The following is a 14,966-nucleotide window of genomic DNA, read 5'->3' as shown; positions in this document are numbered from 1 at the left end:
ATACATCCATGGTGGCCAGGAGCTGAGTCTATTCAAAGGGTTTGAACAAATGTTCAGGGAATGGTTCTGGTATTTAATCTGCATCATTTACATCTTTGTCTAAAATGCAGTCTTCTCTTCATAAATTACCCAATTAAGAAGCCCCACACATCCAAACTAGAGTGTTTTTGTGTACCCATGATGGCAATTCAATTTTTGCACAAGTTTTCAAGTCCAATTCTTATATTGATATCCTCAAGACATCCTTGTAAGAATGGTCTTTCAAGTTCATTCGAGTGATTTTCCCTCCTTGTTTTAGGTAGAGATAATCATTGCCCCAATCTTGGATTAATTGTATCTATCTCATGAACGATCTTGTCAAAATGATTTTATAATTGAGTTTCTTCCCAAAGTTTACAATGGCAAAGTGTACTGGTAGCCAATCCCACAGGAGGTGTCTATCACATTCTCTAGTAGGCTCATTGGTTTCTCTATGTGTCCATCTTCCAATTGCAATTTCATTGTGGTTTGCCTAATTGTTGGCTTTTCTCAAGCTTCCTAGATAGCTTTGGTTGTTATGGCAATGCCTGCTCCATTGTCTAAAATAGCCATAGTTGTTACATCATTTTTTTGTACTAGAAGGATTGTGTTTCCTCCATTCCATTCACTATAGTCCTCAACCTTATTCATAGGTACCAACTTGACAAGTTTAGTCTCTATTTCTTCGTTTTGCAATATTTTTAGGTTTATTTGAGATGCTCCTTTTAATCTTGTATTTCCCAAGGTGGTTTGTATGTCTATCCATAGATGTGGTCTCAAATTCAGTAGCTCTCCCAAAGTGATTGTGCACTGAATTGGTGTCGACATATTGGATTGTAGATTAGCCACATCCAAAGTTTGTTTTTGCCTTTCTAGTTTTGTTGTTTTGTAGACCATTAATTTATCTCCATTCTCACCTAGGTAAGATGGTAGTCTTTGCAAGGTTTCAGCTTTTGTAGAGCTTGGCTGACTGCTCTGATCCGCAATATCCGTACAATGACTCTTCATCTAGTTTTATGGGTGGTCTGTCAAACCAAACTTCTTTGATTGGTGCTGATTTTAGAGTCAAGCTTCCGTCTTTCACTTCCCTAACTCGTTCCCACAGATATTTTGGCCAATTTTCTTCAACTATTGGCACTTTGTCCCATACGTGTTTACTATCAGGAGCTTCCAGTTTAGTTGTTGTGTTCCATTGTTTTCCTAGGTTTTTGACCCTCCCTTTTCTTGAGCTTTTTCTCTCATGGTTTTGGTCTCACCTTCTGCTGTTTCTCCTGTAACTTCCTACTAAGGATTCCCTTTTGCCATCAGGGTTTGCGTGATTTGCACCAGGTTTCTATAAGCTTCTAATTTAGCTACTTTCATTTCAGGCACTGAATATTTTTTTCATTGGTTTTCCAATGTTTGTCCGGCTTTTAACCCAGCTTGGAAATCTTGCAATGCTGCATTAATTGGTTCAAAAAAATTATCAACTAGAACGGATCCATTTGATTTTGGTTCGGGTTCCTTGAAATGTATTGAAAGAGTCTGCTTTTCACTTTTCATTAGGAAAAGTTTGGACTCAAAAATGGGCCTTGTAAGAATTGTTGATGTGGCATAGCTTTCAAAAAGTAGCGATCGGTAAATTTTTTTGCAAATAAGATCCAAACTTGTCGGAGGTTAGATATTTAGAATCTACTCTTCAAATGCTATCTATTGATATATAGCATGCATGTATCGGACATTGCCTTCATGTAGATCTAGAAAAAGGTGATTTTAGATTACCGTAACGGTAACAAAACCTGGCTAATTGAAAAAAAATGGCATAACTTTCATAGAAGTCATCCAAACTTTTTGGACCTTGGCTCTTTAGAATCCATTTTTCAAGAACTTTCCAATGATAGGTCATATCATGGGGTTCTAAGCAATATTTAGAGGGGTCTACCGGGTTGCTTTCTTTTGTACAACTTTGATGATGTGGCACTCTTAAAAGGCCCAAAAATGAGTTCAAAATTTTCCTAATGGTTCCCTTATGTATCTTCCCTTTGATCTCCTTTCCCTGTTTTTGTCTCTTGAGTTGATATCTTTTGCGTCTTTCTTTCTTGGGGTTTACACCTCTATTCACCTCTCTCTCTCTCTCTCTCTCTCTCTCTCTACGTAATCTTTATCTCTACTCCCTCTATCTGCATCGTACTCTTTGTCTAGTCTCCCTCTATCTACAACGAATCTCTCTTTCTACACTCTCTCTATTTTTGCTATCTACGAGTCCTCCCTCTCTACCGAATCTACCTAATCTCTACACCCTCTCTATCTACTCTATCCACACCTATCTCTACACCCTAATCTCTTCCTAAATCCTAGATTTATCTATCTACTTTCTACCTAATCTCTATATCTACCCTCTCTCTATTGTCTAGACATAGAGAGAGATACTTAAATAGAGGTAAATCTCTACACTCTCTCTATCTCTACACTCTATGTATCCTCCCTCTCTCTTTATTAGCACCCTCTCTATTCCACCTATCTGCATCCTAACCTCTCTACACTCTCTTGTTACACGCCAACCTCTATATCCACACCTCTCTCTCTACCCAAACTTATCTCAACTCCCTCTATCTACATCATTAGGAAGAAGATGGGGTCTAGGAGGGCCTCTTTATTTGCCATGAGGTTATGGAGGTGATTAACATTTTGACAAATAGATCCATGCCATGTGTGCAAGAATGGTGAGGGTGTAAGAGAGGTGTAAAAGTGGTCAAATGATGCACTTCTCCCCCCCCCAAAAAAGAGGGTGTTCGGCCTCCATAACTCCTACATATGATCTCCAATTTGAGTGGAGATTATAGAGTTGTAATCTACACACAGAGATCTTTCTGTAAATATGTTACATGATATGGTTTTGCCCATTAGATTTTGAATTTCATTTTCGGGGGCAATTCGAATTCAAATAAACTAGTCATGTTTGAATTCGACAGTTGTCCTTTAATTGCTTTCTTAATACTTGAGGTTTGACTCCCTTCAATTTCCATATAAATAGGCCCTCCTAGACCCCATTCTCTTCCTAAGTCCTAATCCCTCTCTCTAATTCCCCTCTACTCCCTCCATCTACACTTAATCTCTCTATCTACATCCTCTCTATTTTTCATGTCTACTTGTCCTCCCTCTCTACTTTATCTACATAATCTCTACACCCTCTCTATCTACTCGATCTACACCTCGGAGGGTGCACTATGTTATCATGTTAATATACCACTTCAGTTGAATAGAAAGGGTTTGAAAATGAAAAAATTAGGCAATCAAAAAGAGATACATTAAAATATGGGGTTTTAATATTCAATTTTGGAAAATAAGGTGTCATTTTATTCATTCAACATGTTAAAAAGGGGGTTTCCTTTATAAATATATGAGCCTCTCAGAAATCCTGCATAATGCATGTAGTATATATATATGGACGAGGGAAAGTTGAATATCAAGAGTGGCTCAAAAGATAGGATCCTCATCAGCTTTGGAGGGTTTTTAGTTTGGCTACTTCAAGCTCAAAGAGTGAGATTCATTCATACAATATAGACAAGGTGATTGAGCATTAGCACCTTTTGCAACATTATGCATGCATTTGAGTGTTTTGAGGTCACCCACAAGATGCCATTCAACTTGGAAGCTTCCAACATCTTCAGCATGAAGAAGTTCTTCCTCTTTTTTTCCACAAATGACATTAGGATTTTTTGTTTGGTGAAATTTCCAATACAAAATTATATGATCTTCTTTGTCAACTTGCATTAATCATTTTGTGCTATTAGCATCACTTAATACATTAACTAGAAAAATCTCAAAAGTTTTTGTACCTCAAAAGCTACTAGCCACCTTATGCCATTCTCCAATGGTACACTAAAGATATAAATCATTGTTCACAAGATTTTTTGCTACTCCTTGAAGTGCTTTATTCATGAAGGTTATGGTGACTTGTTTTGCCTTTTTTTGCTTCAATATTTCACATTCATCCAACTTCAGCACAAACATTAGTTTGCCTAGTTATACCTTCTTGTTTGTAACATTATAAAATTTGACCATTTTATTTTGAAGGTTCTGCAAATTGAAAAAAATAATAGACGAAATATGAATCCCCCAAGTATTGTGAAACTTAATTATTGAGACCTTGTCCTACTTGACATACATGAGCTCGTACATGTGAGATAGAAGATGAGATGTTTCTATCTTTGAGCGGACTCTTTACTACTTTAAGGATGCTTGAATATCCTTTTTGGTGTATGCCACAATCACCTATGACAATGTGAACATCTAAGTACCAATGGTTGTGGTTTTCATAAATTCGCCAATTATATTCTGCTTTACCTTCTTGAACTTTGAGGCATCCAAAATCTCTTTTGCAAAATTAGGTGCAATCAAAGAAGAATATGAGGATCTTTCTATTTTAGGATGATTAATACTTTCCTTTACATGATGAAGCATGTCTCTGCAAAAACTTATCTTTGATTACCTAATGACCAAATATTTTGTTACAACATAAATATGTACTATCTCCTTCTCTCCTATTTTTCAAGATCAACAATGGTTTCTTTGGAGGAAAAGATTTTTTTCTTCAAAAGACTTTGTTGTTGGAGAAGCTGAGTGTTTTGCATCAATAAACTTAAGGCATGTGCTTGTTGTTTCTTCAATATCTCTAGATTTATCATTCCTCATTGTGTATGACCCATCACCAAAAAATGTGATTGAGATGTAAGATTTTTAAATGGAGGAGTAAACATAGCAAGGGAATCCATAGGCTAAAGTATTTCAGCACACCAAAGATAGAGATATTTATGATTAGTATGTTTCAAGTGTTCCATCTATAGCTTAGTATGGGAGATCTGTTTCTTTTTGGAATGGGCTCCTAAGTTGCATCTAAACCTATATGGAGATTATATTTACACTTAAACAGTAAGGAAGATTGGCAGTTGGATTGTCTATTGTCCATAGTCATGGATTGCTTAGCAAAATGGTTGATCTTTGCAAAAGTTTCCCGTAGAAATAAATTGATGATGCTATCATCAATTTTTTTAGCTCAAATGAGTATGTTTGGACGATTTCGGAAAATGGAAAATTAGGTGGACTGCAAATAAGATTCTCTCAGTTGGTGAGAGGGAAATAGCTGGGGTTCACCAAGATAGTAGGTCAATATTCCTACAATGCACTGTTGAGCTATATATAATGTCTCTATATATAGCACCATGGTCCCTCTATATAAACTCATCTTGTGTAGTCATTGGACACACTTTGGGGTTCTCAGTTTTGGAGTTCTCTCTCTCTCTCTCTCTCTCTCTCTCTCTCTCTCTCTCTCTCTCTCTCTCTCTCTCTCTCTCTCATCTTCTCTTGTCTCGGTGGTCCTCCCTCGTCAACATGGTATCAGAGCTAGAACTATGAAGATAAGTAAATTTATTTATTGGATGTTGTTAGTTGCTTAGCTTTCACGATTGAGAAGGTAGATTACATTTGTCCGATAAAATTTGTAAAGTTTTAATAAGACTGTGCTTGCAAGAGGCAAAGTAAGTAAGGAAGCTGAGTGCTTGCCTGCATGGCTTCGCGAGAAAGCTCACTTGTGATTTATATAGCGTAGATGCTTGCCCTGTTGCATGGGAAGCAAAAGCATGTCACCTGAACCCATGAAGGATCATGGCGGTGGAAGAAAGTTGAGTGTTGGCTTGCGAACCAAGCCTTGTAAATTAATGCACGCCCCAACATGGTTGTGGCACTGTCCTCTGGCTAGAGAAGCATGGCTAGAGTCCTATTGTGTACATTAGCGATTAGCAAGTAGACACTTGCATGCCAGCAGTTCCTCTCTGATAGGAGGCGGGCGAGTATGGGGAACTTCATATACTGAATGAAGTGGCGTTTAATGACGTGCTTGCCACTCTCCGTATCTAGCATGTTACTTACAGACAGCTTAGAGAGACAAGTTTTGCCATAGCTAGACCTCGGTCTATATCTCTCCTGCCCACCCACCATCAACCACCGTCATCTCAAGGGTCTCGCTCCTCCTTACAGTCTTCTTGCTCACGTTTTACTTTACTATGGATAGCGAGGGCATTCTGAAATCACGTTTTACTTTACTATAGATAGCGAGGGCATTCTGAAATTACGTTTGCTTTACTATAGATAGAGAGTGCGTTCTGAAATCACGTTTTCTTTATAGTAAATAGCGAGAGTGCTTTTACTTAGAGTGCCTAGCCATAACGAGAAGGCTAAAAGAAGCTGTGATTGAGTTCCATCACCTGCGCAACATCAAGCCCCGGTAAATATATACTTTTGTGCCCAACATGATGGCAAAGAGAGAGGAAATTAGTTGCCCTTGGGACTTTGATGCCACTCACAAATCCGATGATGCTACGTGGGGTGCCTCACATTGCGGATGGCGGCAACAAGTCAAGGAATAGGCTATTTTTACCTTGTCTAAATTAATGATCATGCTATTAATTTAAGAAGAAATCACATTATTTAAAGAGTAAAGAGCATGCATGATCAGTTTTATTACATTTCGCCCGGACGTGGTCCGTTACATTTTCCATCGTAGAACAGACCTCCGTTAAGGCTTCTCCTTTGGGCTTCAAGGTATATCTTGATAGTGATCGTCTCACTATTTTCTGTTATGGGCATCGTGGTTGCCGCATCTTTGGCTTTCAACCTAGTCGCGTCGCCTGAGAGATTCGAACTCTCGCGTGGAAACCCCATGTACTTATAGAACAAACCTCTGTTAAGGCTTCTCCTTTGGGCTTCTAGGTATATCTTGATAGTGATCATCTCACTATTTTTTGGTATGGGCATAGCGGTTGCCGCATCTTTCCTATCTGGCTTCAGGGTTGTGAGACGCTCAATGTTCATCACTTCCGTGTATCGATAGGACTCTATCTCGATTACTTTTTGTCACTTCTATGTGAAAATTTTAAAAGGCATGCTTATGTTATAGACTTGCCTCCGTCACTTCTATGTCAAAATTTTAAAAGTGATGTTTATGTTTTTTTATCATCAATTTCTTATGGATTATTATCAATGATTAGAGGTCTCTATTTGTTATCATCCATTGCCATGGTTCTTGATTATGCAAGGTGATATTCCTTGATGCTCTTTATTTTCTTCATCCATGGCTATAGTTTTTGATAATGCAAGGTGATGTTACAATTATGCGTCTTCATCCTCTCTATTCATGGCTATGGTTCGTGAAGCCATGATTTTTATTTCATCCACTTTGATACTTATCACAGATTTTGTCGTCTATATTAGCGTCTCATTTTGTATTTGACCTTTGATGATCATATAAGAAATTTAAAAGAGTGTCTTTGATGCCATGGAGAGTTCCATGAAGCCATATTGGTACGTACTGACACCATGATGATCACATAAAAAGAGCGTCTTTGATGCCATGGAGAGTTCCATGAGGCCATGGTACGTGACACCATGATGATTATATAAAAAAGAGCGTCTTTGATGCCATGGAGAGTTCCATGAAGCCATGCTACGTGACACCATGATGATTACATAAAAAGAGCGTATTTGATGCCATGGAGAATTCCATGATGCCATGGTAGGTGACACCATGATGATGATTACATAATTTGAATTCATTTGGGCCCCATCACATTTATTTTATGTCGACATTGTATGCATGTGCGCACATGTGATTGCATCAGTATAAGTTTGTTTCTCTGTCGTCTCAAGTGCAGTGTCGCGAAACGTCTCTAAGGACAATGTGACATGTTTATTTCTAACCTTCACGTTTCCATACGTCTCTTGAGTTGATGTTGTTTACAGAATTTAAATCACATCAAGTAGTATGTACGGGGGCTCAAGGATATTGAAGTTGCTCTACCAAAAAATTTGCAGCAGCTCAATAGTCTATATCTTGGATTATAAGAAGACCCTTGAAAGGGCACATTGTAAAACAGGAGTGATGTAGCTCCTTTGAACATTGTAAATAAACATTTGAAATATTTTAATAGAACAGTGGGTATATATAGAGTTGTGGGTTTTTCCCTTGAGCCCCCAAGGGTTTTTTAATCCACAGTTAGGGACCTTCATTTGAGTGGGGGTGTTGAGCTATATATAGTGTCTCTATATATAGCACCCTGGTCCCCTCTATATAAACTCATCTCGTATAGTCATTGGACACACTTTGGGGTTCTCAGTTCTGGAGCTCTCTCTCTCTCTCTCTCTCTCTCTCTCTCTCTCTCTCTCTCTCTCTCTCTCTCTCTCTCTTCTCTCGTCTCGGTGTTCCTCCCTCGTCAACAATGCCAAGCCAATGGAAGATGAAGGGGGCTAGGGGTGAATGTTCTCTCTCTCTCTCTCTCTCTCTCTCTCTCTCTCTCTCTCTCTCTCTCTCTCTCTCTCTCTCTCTCTCTCGTACAACCTAGGTTTGAACGAGGGGTCCAACAGTGGAAGGCCATGCTGGGAAGCTGCCAATCAGAGGAACATTCAAGACATGCGACAACTCACCTACAAAAAGCTCAAAACGAATGTACATGGGGACGGGGGGGGGAGGGGATATTTGGGGGGGTATCGATTGAGAAATGATATTTCTTTCTAGTTATGCCAATATGTATGTTTGAGAACTTTTCCTCTCTTATTTCAAATTAACATATCTACTTAGATGCATAGGATCCTTTAAGGCACAGACTTTTAGCAAAATCTAAATCATTGCAGCACAAAATCTTTGTTTCAACTTATTGATAGATATTTAAAAATACTTTTATGCTAAAAGAATTTCATAAAAATGTTGCTAACGTGGAAACTCTTACATGGCCCAAATAAGACCCCAAAATTTTCCTGACGGGGCTGATAATTATTCAGGCCTAGGGTAACCACTACTTTTACATTTGGCATGTTGGATTAACCACAAAGATTAATCTAGCTATCCATGGTTACAAGGATTTTGTGAGGCTTTGCAAGCTGAATTTAAGTCTGCAACCTTAATTCTTGAAAGCAAGAGCTATTTTGACTATTTAAGCAAACAGAATATGACGGCTTGTAGTGCTACTGAAACAAATGAGACATCCCACTCAAGAATGACCAAGTCTTGGAGCCTTTCCATGAGACTCACAATTAGATACAAAACCTAGCCACTAAGGATTTTGGTGCTCATTAACACAAGAAGATTTAGAAATTTTCTCGTGTAGGAAAACGGAGTCTTTCTCAGTGTTTTTCATACAATATTGCATAACATCATGAGCTTCTACTCGAGAGGCATACCTAGCTAGATACGATTGAGGACAGGGGACCGCCGGCCAGGTGGGGGGGCCGATGGTCCCCTGCCCACCTAGCCGGCGGTCCCCTGCCCCCAATCGTACCTAGCTAGGTATGCGGTGCCTCCCCTGCCCCCAATCATACCTAGCTAGGTATGCGGTGCCTCCCTCACATAAGCTCATGATGTTGAGGTAAGTCACAATGTGGGAAATATTGTGAGAACTTGTCCAAAACTTCCTGTGATACCAATCCCTTTACTCAATTTTGAGATGAAAACAATGATGACGTTATGAAGAATGAAAACAATGATGACATTATGAAGAATCCAATTCGTCAAGGGCCAAAGACATCAAAGAAAGAAGAATTTTAATGATCATATGTTGCCTAATCTCTTGCCTAAGATAAATTCAGCTCAATCAAATGAGGAGCTTACAATACTAGTCAATGCGATATATGAAATGTGTGGCTTGGCAAAGACATTCTCAAGTGCTCTAATTAGGCCATAACAACCACATAATGGTAATAAAACTAATGATGTCAACTCATAAAGAGACCAAAATAGGTTGAGAACAAACTTCTACCTTGAAGAATAATCAAATACAGATCTATCTGGTTCATGATCTTCCTATGTAGTGGCTTCCATGCACAAAAGACAATGCTTAGTTAATGCCACTTATGATAACGAGGAAGAGGAAAATTTTGCCATCACTAACTTGCCATGATATGGCACTAAATCAACAGGTCCACACACAGGAAGTTTTGAACAAATTCTCACAATATTTCCCACATTGTGACTTACCTCAACATCATGAGCTTCTGTGAGGGAGGCGCCGCATACCTAGCTACGTACGTTTGGGGGCAGGGGAGTACCGCCGGCCTGGTGGGGGGGGCAGTGGTCCCTTGCCCCCAATTGTACCTAGCTAGGTATGCGGTTCCTCTCGAGCAGAAGCTCATGATGTTATGCATTGTATGAAGAACACTGAGAAAGACTCCGTTTTCCTACATGAGAAAATTTCTAATTCTTCTTGTGACAATGACTCCCTAAAACTCTGCTACATTCCCATGATAATCACATAATACATGTCGGCACTCTTATATGCATTTTAAGCTCTATTACCACTCACACAATGGAAGAGCTTTAGCACCAAGCACTCATGAAGACTAATTGTTCACTTGATCATATGCATTCTGTACTCAATGCATGTCCCAATTTGCCGAGAATATAGTTGGAACTACAATATTGTCAGCTTAACATTTATACATGAACAATATATAGCCACCAATTAGCTCCCACAGATTCGTCACCTGCGCTCTTGTGCCGCCAAATATAATGCTCGCAACGTCCCTCCAAGGTGACACTTTGTGCGTCCTCATACAGTGACACACATGCAACTTTGCTCCCACCATTAATGGCTTTTGGCAATTCTACATAGCAATTAATTGCTAAAGAGAAACAATGAAGAAGTGATACAGATGGATAAATGCTGCTGAAAACCAATGCTAGGAAAAATTTGAATGTAATTATTTTGGGCTACAAGATTATACCATAATCTCTTTATGTACAAATACAAGCGGTTAACTTAATTAACATGTAAGTAAAAAGCAATATGTCACCAAGCGCACACAATACAGCACAAATCAAGCTCCATATAATTAATCATTCCATTGACAGATAGAGCCATGTGTGCTGTGTGTTGTGAATGTGCCATTAAGCCTTGTCCTTATCTGCAATACTGTGCAAGCTGCTACGGCTGCTGGCACTACTTCCACTGCCGCCACCTTCGCCAAACTCGCTAGCATAATTGTCGTGATCGCAACCTTCCGCATTAACATCATTGACCTCGCCATCGGCCTCCATATTGCCATCAATATATTGGCCATTGGCAGGCGGCCAAAGGTTGGCTAAGGTGGCTGCAACAAAATAATCTTGTCTTGTCGATCCATCCCCGGACGAATTAGTAGAACCATACTCCTCCTTCATCTCTAGGTTGGCATTATAAGAAGCAGCATTGTTGTTATAATCCTTCATGGTCACATCAGCATATAAAGGATCACCATAATCCCTACCCTCATTATATTGCAAATTATGACTCTCTCTGGCTATGTCACTGCCTGCAGTAGAGCCATCATCATCTTGAGCATTAGGCACAGATTGCCGATCACATGAAAGACCATAAACTGACCCATACTTGGCAGCGGCCGCCTCTGTTTCCGCACATTCATGAGCAACTGCCCCCAAATTATTGCCTGCACTTGTGCTAGCGAAGTTCGTCAAATTGTAGTCATCCGTGTTGCCACCCATATTGCTATAAAGTGCCGATCCCCCATCGAACTCCGGTAGCATCAGACTTGTTAACTGCTCGTTTGTTGAAAACGGGTCGTCGTAGGTCATCTCCTCCATGTTCTGCCAATTTGGAAGAAACTGGTTCAAGCTGCTGCTTGAATCCGACGCTTGCAAGTGCGGGTTTAATCCATTGCTCAGAATGGGCAGTAAGTGAAGGGGAGGCTTTCTCATGGGATTTGAAAGCTGAATATCCAAATTAGTAGGGGGCGGAGATGCATCCATGACGCCCGAATTGGATAAATCCCCTCCAAACTTAGAGGAAAACTGATCAATTCCTGCTAGATTCGGTGGCGGCGGTCGGAATTGGAGTGGTGCTAACTCAATGGGCTGCATGTATGCTCTATGTGGGTTGGGTTGATGCAGCTGCAAAGGAGAAAGCGGTGTCTGCAGGCCACCAACTGCCCCTGCGAAAAAGGGCACTGCTGGCGAAACAAAACCAGCCCTGCCGAATCCAGCCGCTGGCACCCCAGCAGCTGCGCCGGACGCCACATCGAAGATGTGGGAAAGCGGGTAATGCAAGCTCATATGAATCAAGCGAGCACGTTCCAAAAGCATGTCATGGAACGTTTCGAGGCGCTGGGCGTGCTGTCGTAGCTCGTCAATGCTTTCAATGGAGTCGATGCTCTCTTCCCACCAGAAGTCGCGACCGGCGAGGTGCTGTTGCAGGATGTGGAATCGTTCTTTTTCGGATTCGAGCTCTTGGAGGAGCTGGTTGTACTCGCGTTCAAGGTGGCAGATGTGCTCGAGCTTGTCGGAGTTGACAGAGACGGGGCGCTTGAGGGTCTTGTCGATGACGTAGTCGATGCAGGGATGCCCAAATGAGAAGGCCTTGCCTGCTTGTGAGAAGACAATGATGCCAACCTCTGACCCACACAATATGGAAAGCTCACTTGCTTTCTTGATCAGCCCCACCCTCCTCTTAGAAAAGCACACCTGCCTTGCACTCGGATTCTCTATCTTCTTTATCTCTATCTTCGCTCTCCCCATTTCTGTGAACTAACTATAAACCACAATACAAGAGCTGATGATCAGATTAACCACGTAATTAGGGCTTGATCACAGCACTTACGCATGGAATTAAAGCATACGTGATTAGAGATTAGTGCAATCAGGAGAGAAATCAAATACTAATTATTTAACTCAGCAAGCTACTAATTCATAATTTGCTCACCTGATTGAATTCGCTATCCAAAACCCAATTCAGATTAGCCCACAATTTATTAAGTCAGACAGCCCCATTAACGAGATAAGTGAGTACGCATGACCAAAGAAACTGATTAGCGCAAAGATCGTTAATTTTTCATCGTCAATCACTCATTTATATACAGGGGCTCTGTACTGATCATCATGTGCTACTTACAAATAAGCGAAACAAAAATAATTATACATAATTAAGCGGGTATAAGAGCGTTTAAGAGGCGCTGTAAGCAGTCTTTTATTTATCAAAGATATAATTGAGAGCAGGAATCCCATCCCCACCTGCCATTAACCCGCGATGCGCTCCTGAAAATATTGGGTTTCTAAATCCGGCCCATGTCCATTGGAATTAACCATCACCTTTCACCGTCTCTCACGCCCCGGTCATTTCTCATTTTATCCCCAAGTCATCATTATCTCATAGAATTTAGCTGCTTCTTACGTCAACCCATTTGAAACGATAATTCGATAGAATTCGTCATTATTTTCCTTGAGTTTAATTAATATTTGGCGCTATACATATTCTGCTTGCAACCCACTTACATGTAGCCACGTTGGCTATACACAGCAAGATTAGCTGCAGTTTTCAGTCATAATTACTACTTGCCTCCTCACATACCTCTTCAAAAACCCCAAATTTCAATTAATTAATTGACTTCTAAAAGGCAAAAACGCGCAAATTTTCCTTCGGAAGTGAAACCAGTTTCCCATTGGCTACAAAGCTACCTTAGCAATTATGTCAATTAGCAGAAATTCGGCCAAAATTCTTTTAGTATTTGAGAAATGAGAGAGAGAGAGAGAGAGAGAGAGAGAGAGAGAGAGAGAGGCGGCCAAGTCAACAGGTTGAGAGAAGGGTGGTGACGTTAATTGGACACTCCAAAGACAACCCTTTTGGAAGTGTGTACATATGCAAGAAGAAGAAGCTTCCATCCACTCGTGAAAGTGCCCTTGACGTCCTCTTACATGTCACACCTATAAGACTCATTCACACGGTGTGGTGTGTTCTGCGCAAAAATTCGATCTACAATAGTAGCCACTTCTCACCTCATAGGTAAAATGTTAGTAACATACACCCTCATGTCAATACATGATTAGTAAAATTTAAAGTGCGCTACAAGCACAAGGCAAGGACCTCTGTAGTTTTTAAAGTATAAGGTTACATGGTAGTATCACCTATTTGTAGTGGTTCCCAAGAAAATGGAAACCTCAAGGTTTGGCTAACTAGTACAGGAAAGTGAATGTTGCCACTATCAATAATTCCTTCCCACTCTGTGTGATACAATAGCAAGACAGAAAATTTTTTATTTTTATGACTACCTTAACGGTTTCAATGGCTATAATTAAGAACAACAATGCTTTTATTAGTGAATGGGGAGTTTTTGCATCCGTTGTGATGGCATTTTGCTAAACCTCCAACTTTTCAAAAATGGGTTCATCAAGTTTTTGATTCATGCTTGACAACCTTCATGAAGGTATTCTTGGATGAGTTTAGTAAAGCCAGAGACATCTAAAGATTGTTTGATGTCATATGTTTTGACTGTAAGGATTCTCCTTCGTTGCACCTCTTTAGCCTCTGCCTCAAGATTAATATCCTCGTCAATCTCAGGAACCTCATTGGACACCAAGTCCTCATCATCTTGTTCATCGGGTGGTGAAGATTGTAGAGGTCGCCCACGATGTGGAAAACCAGGGCCAGGGCTGAGTAGGAAAATCGGTGTGCAAAAGAGTTAAATAAACTAAAAGAGAAGGAAAAGGTAGCACATGCTATAGAAGAAGAGGTTAACAGCTACCACATTGTAATACACGAAATCGATGTCAGCAACAACAAAATTTTGTCATCTATGGAGGAAGGATTAGTAGGAGATATACAGCTAGAAGATGGTATAAGAAGATAGCTTGCGTTAGATTCTACGGATATCAATATATTGCGGGATCTAGATGCTCAAATCACAGATTCAATTGTATATATCTTCCTGAAGTAAGATGCTTTCACCAGCTCTAGCATATTTTTATTCAGCCTTGAGGCTAAAGACTAACAACATCAACTTGTCTTGTATTTTGATAAAGAGCTAGCTACCTCCACAATGGCATGCAGAAATATATATATTGAGTTCCCAGATTTCTCCCTTTCTCAGAATGAAAAATACCCCTATCGCCACATTCGAGAAGTGGCTTGCCATACCACTAGAATAAGCAGTATATG

The 14,966-nt window shown here is 40.1% G+C and overlaps 1 protein-coding gene across 1 annotated transcript; it reads right to left on the bottom strand.

Annotated features, from left to right (window-relative positions):
* Window positions 1-10,683: 10,683 nt before the first annotated feature.
* LOC147444828 (uncharacterized) lies at window positions 10,684-12,992 on the bottom strand. Its single transcript, XM_086527947.1, has one exon. The coding sequence runs from the start codon at window positions 12,551-12,553 to the stop codon at window positions 10,931-10,933; it is 1,623 nt and encodes a 540-aa protein (XP_086384073.1). The 5' UTR covers window positions 12,554-12,992; the 3' UTR covers window positions 10,684-10,930.
* Between the last annotated feature and the right edge of the window lie 1,974 nt (window positions 12,993-14,966).

The sequence above is a fragment of the Adiantum capillus-veneris genome, chromosome 13 (assembly GCF_014529385.1).
Source record: "Adiantum capillus-veneris isolate H3 chromosome 13, ASM1452938v2, whole genome shotgun sequence".
Lineage (NCBI taxonomy): Eukaryota > Viridiplantae > Streptophyta > Polypodiopsida > Polypodiales > Pteridaceae > Adiantum > Adiantum capillus-veneris.
This window is presented reverse-complemented; position numbering and strand designations above follow the sequence as displayed.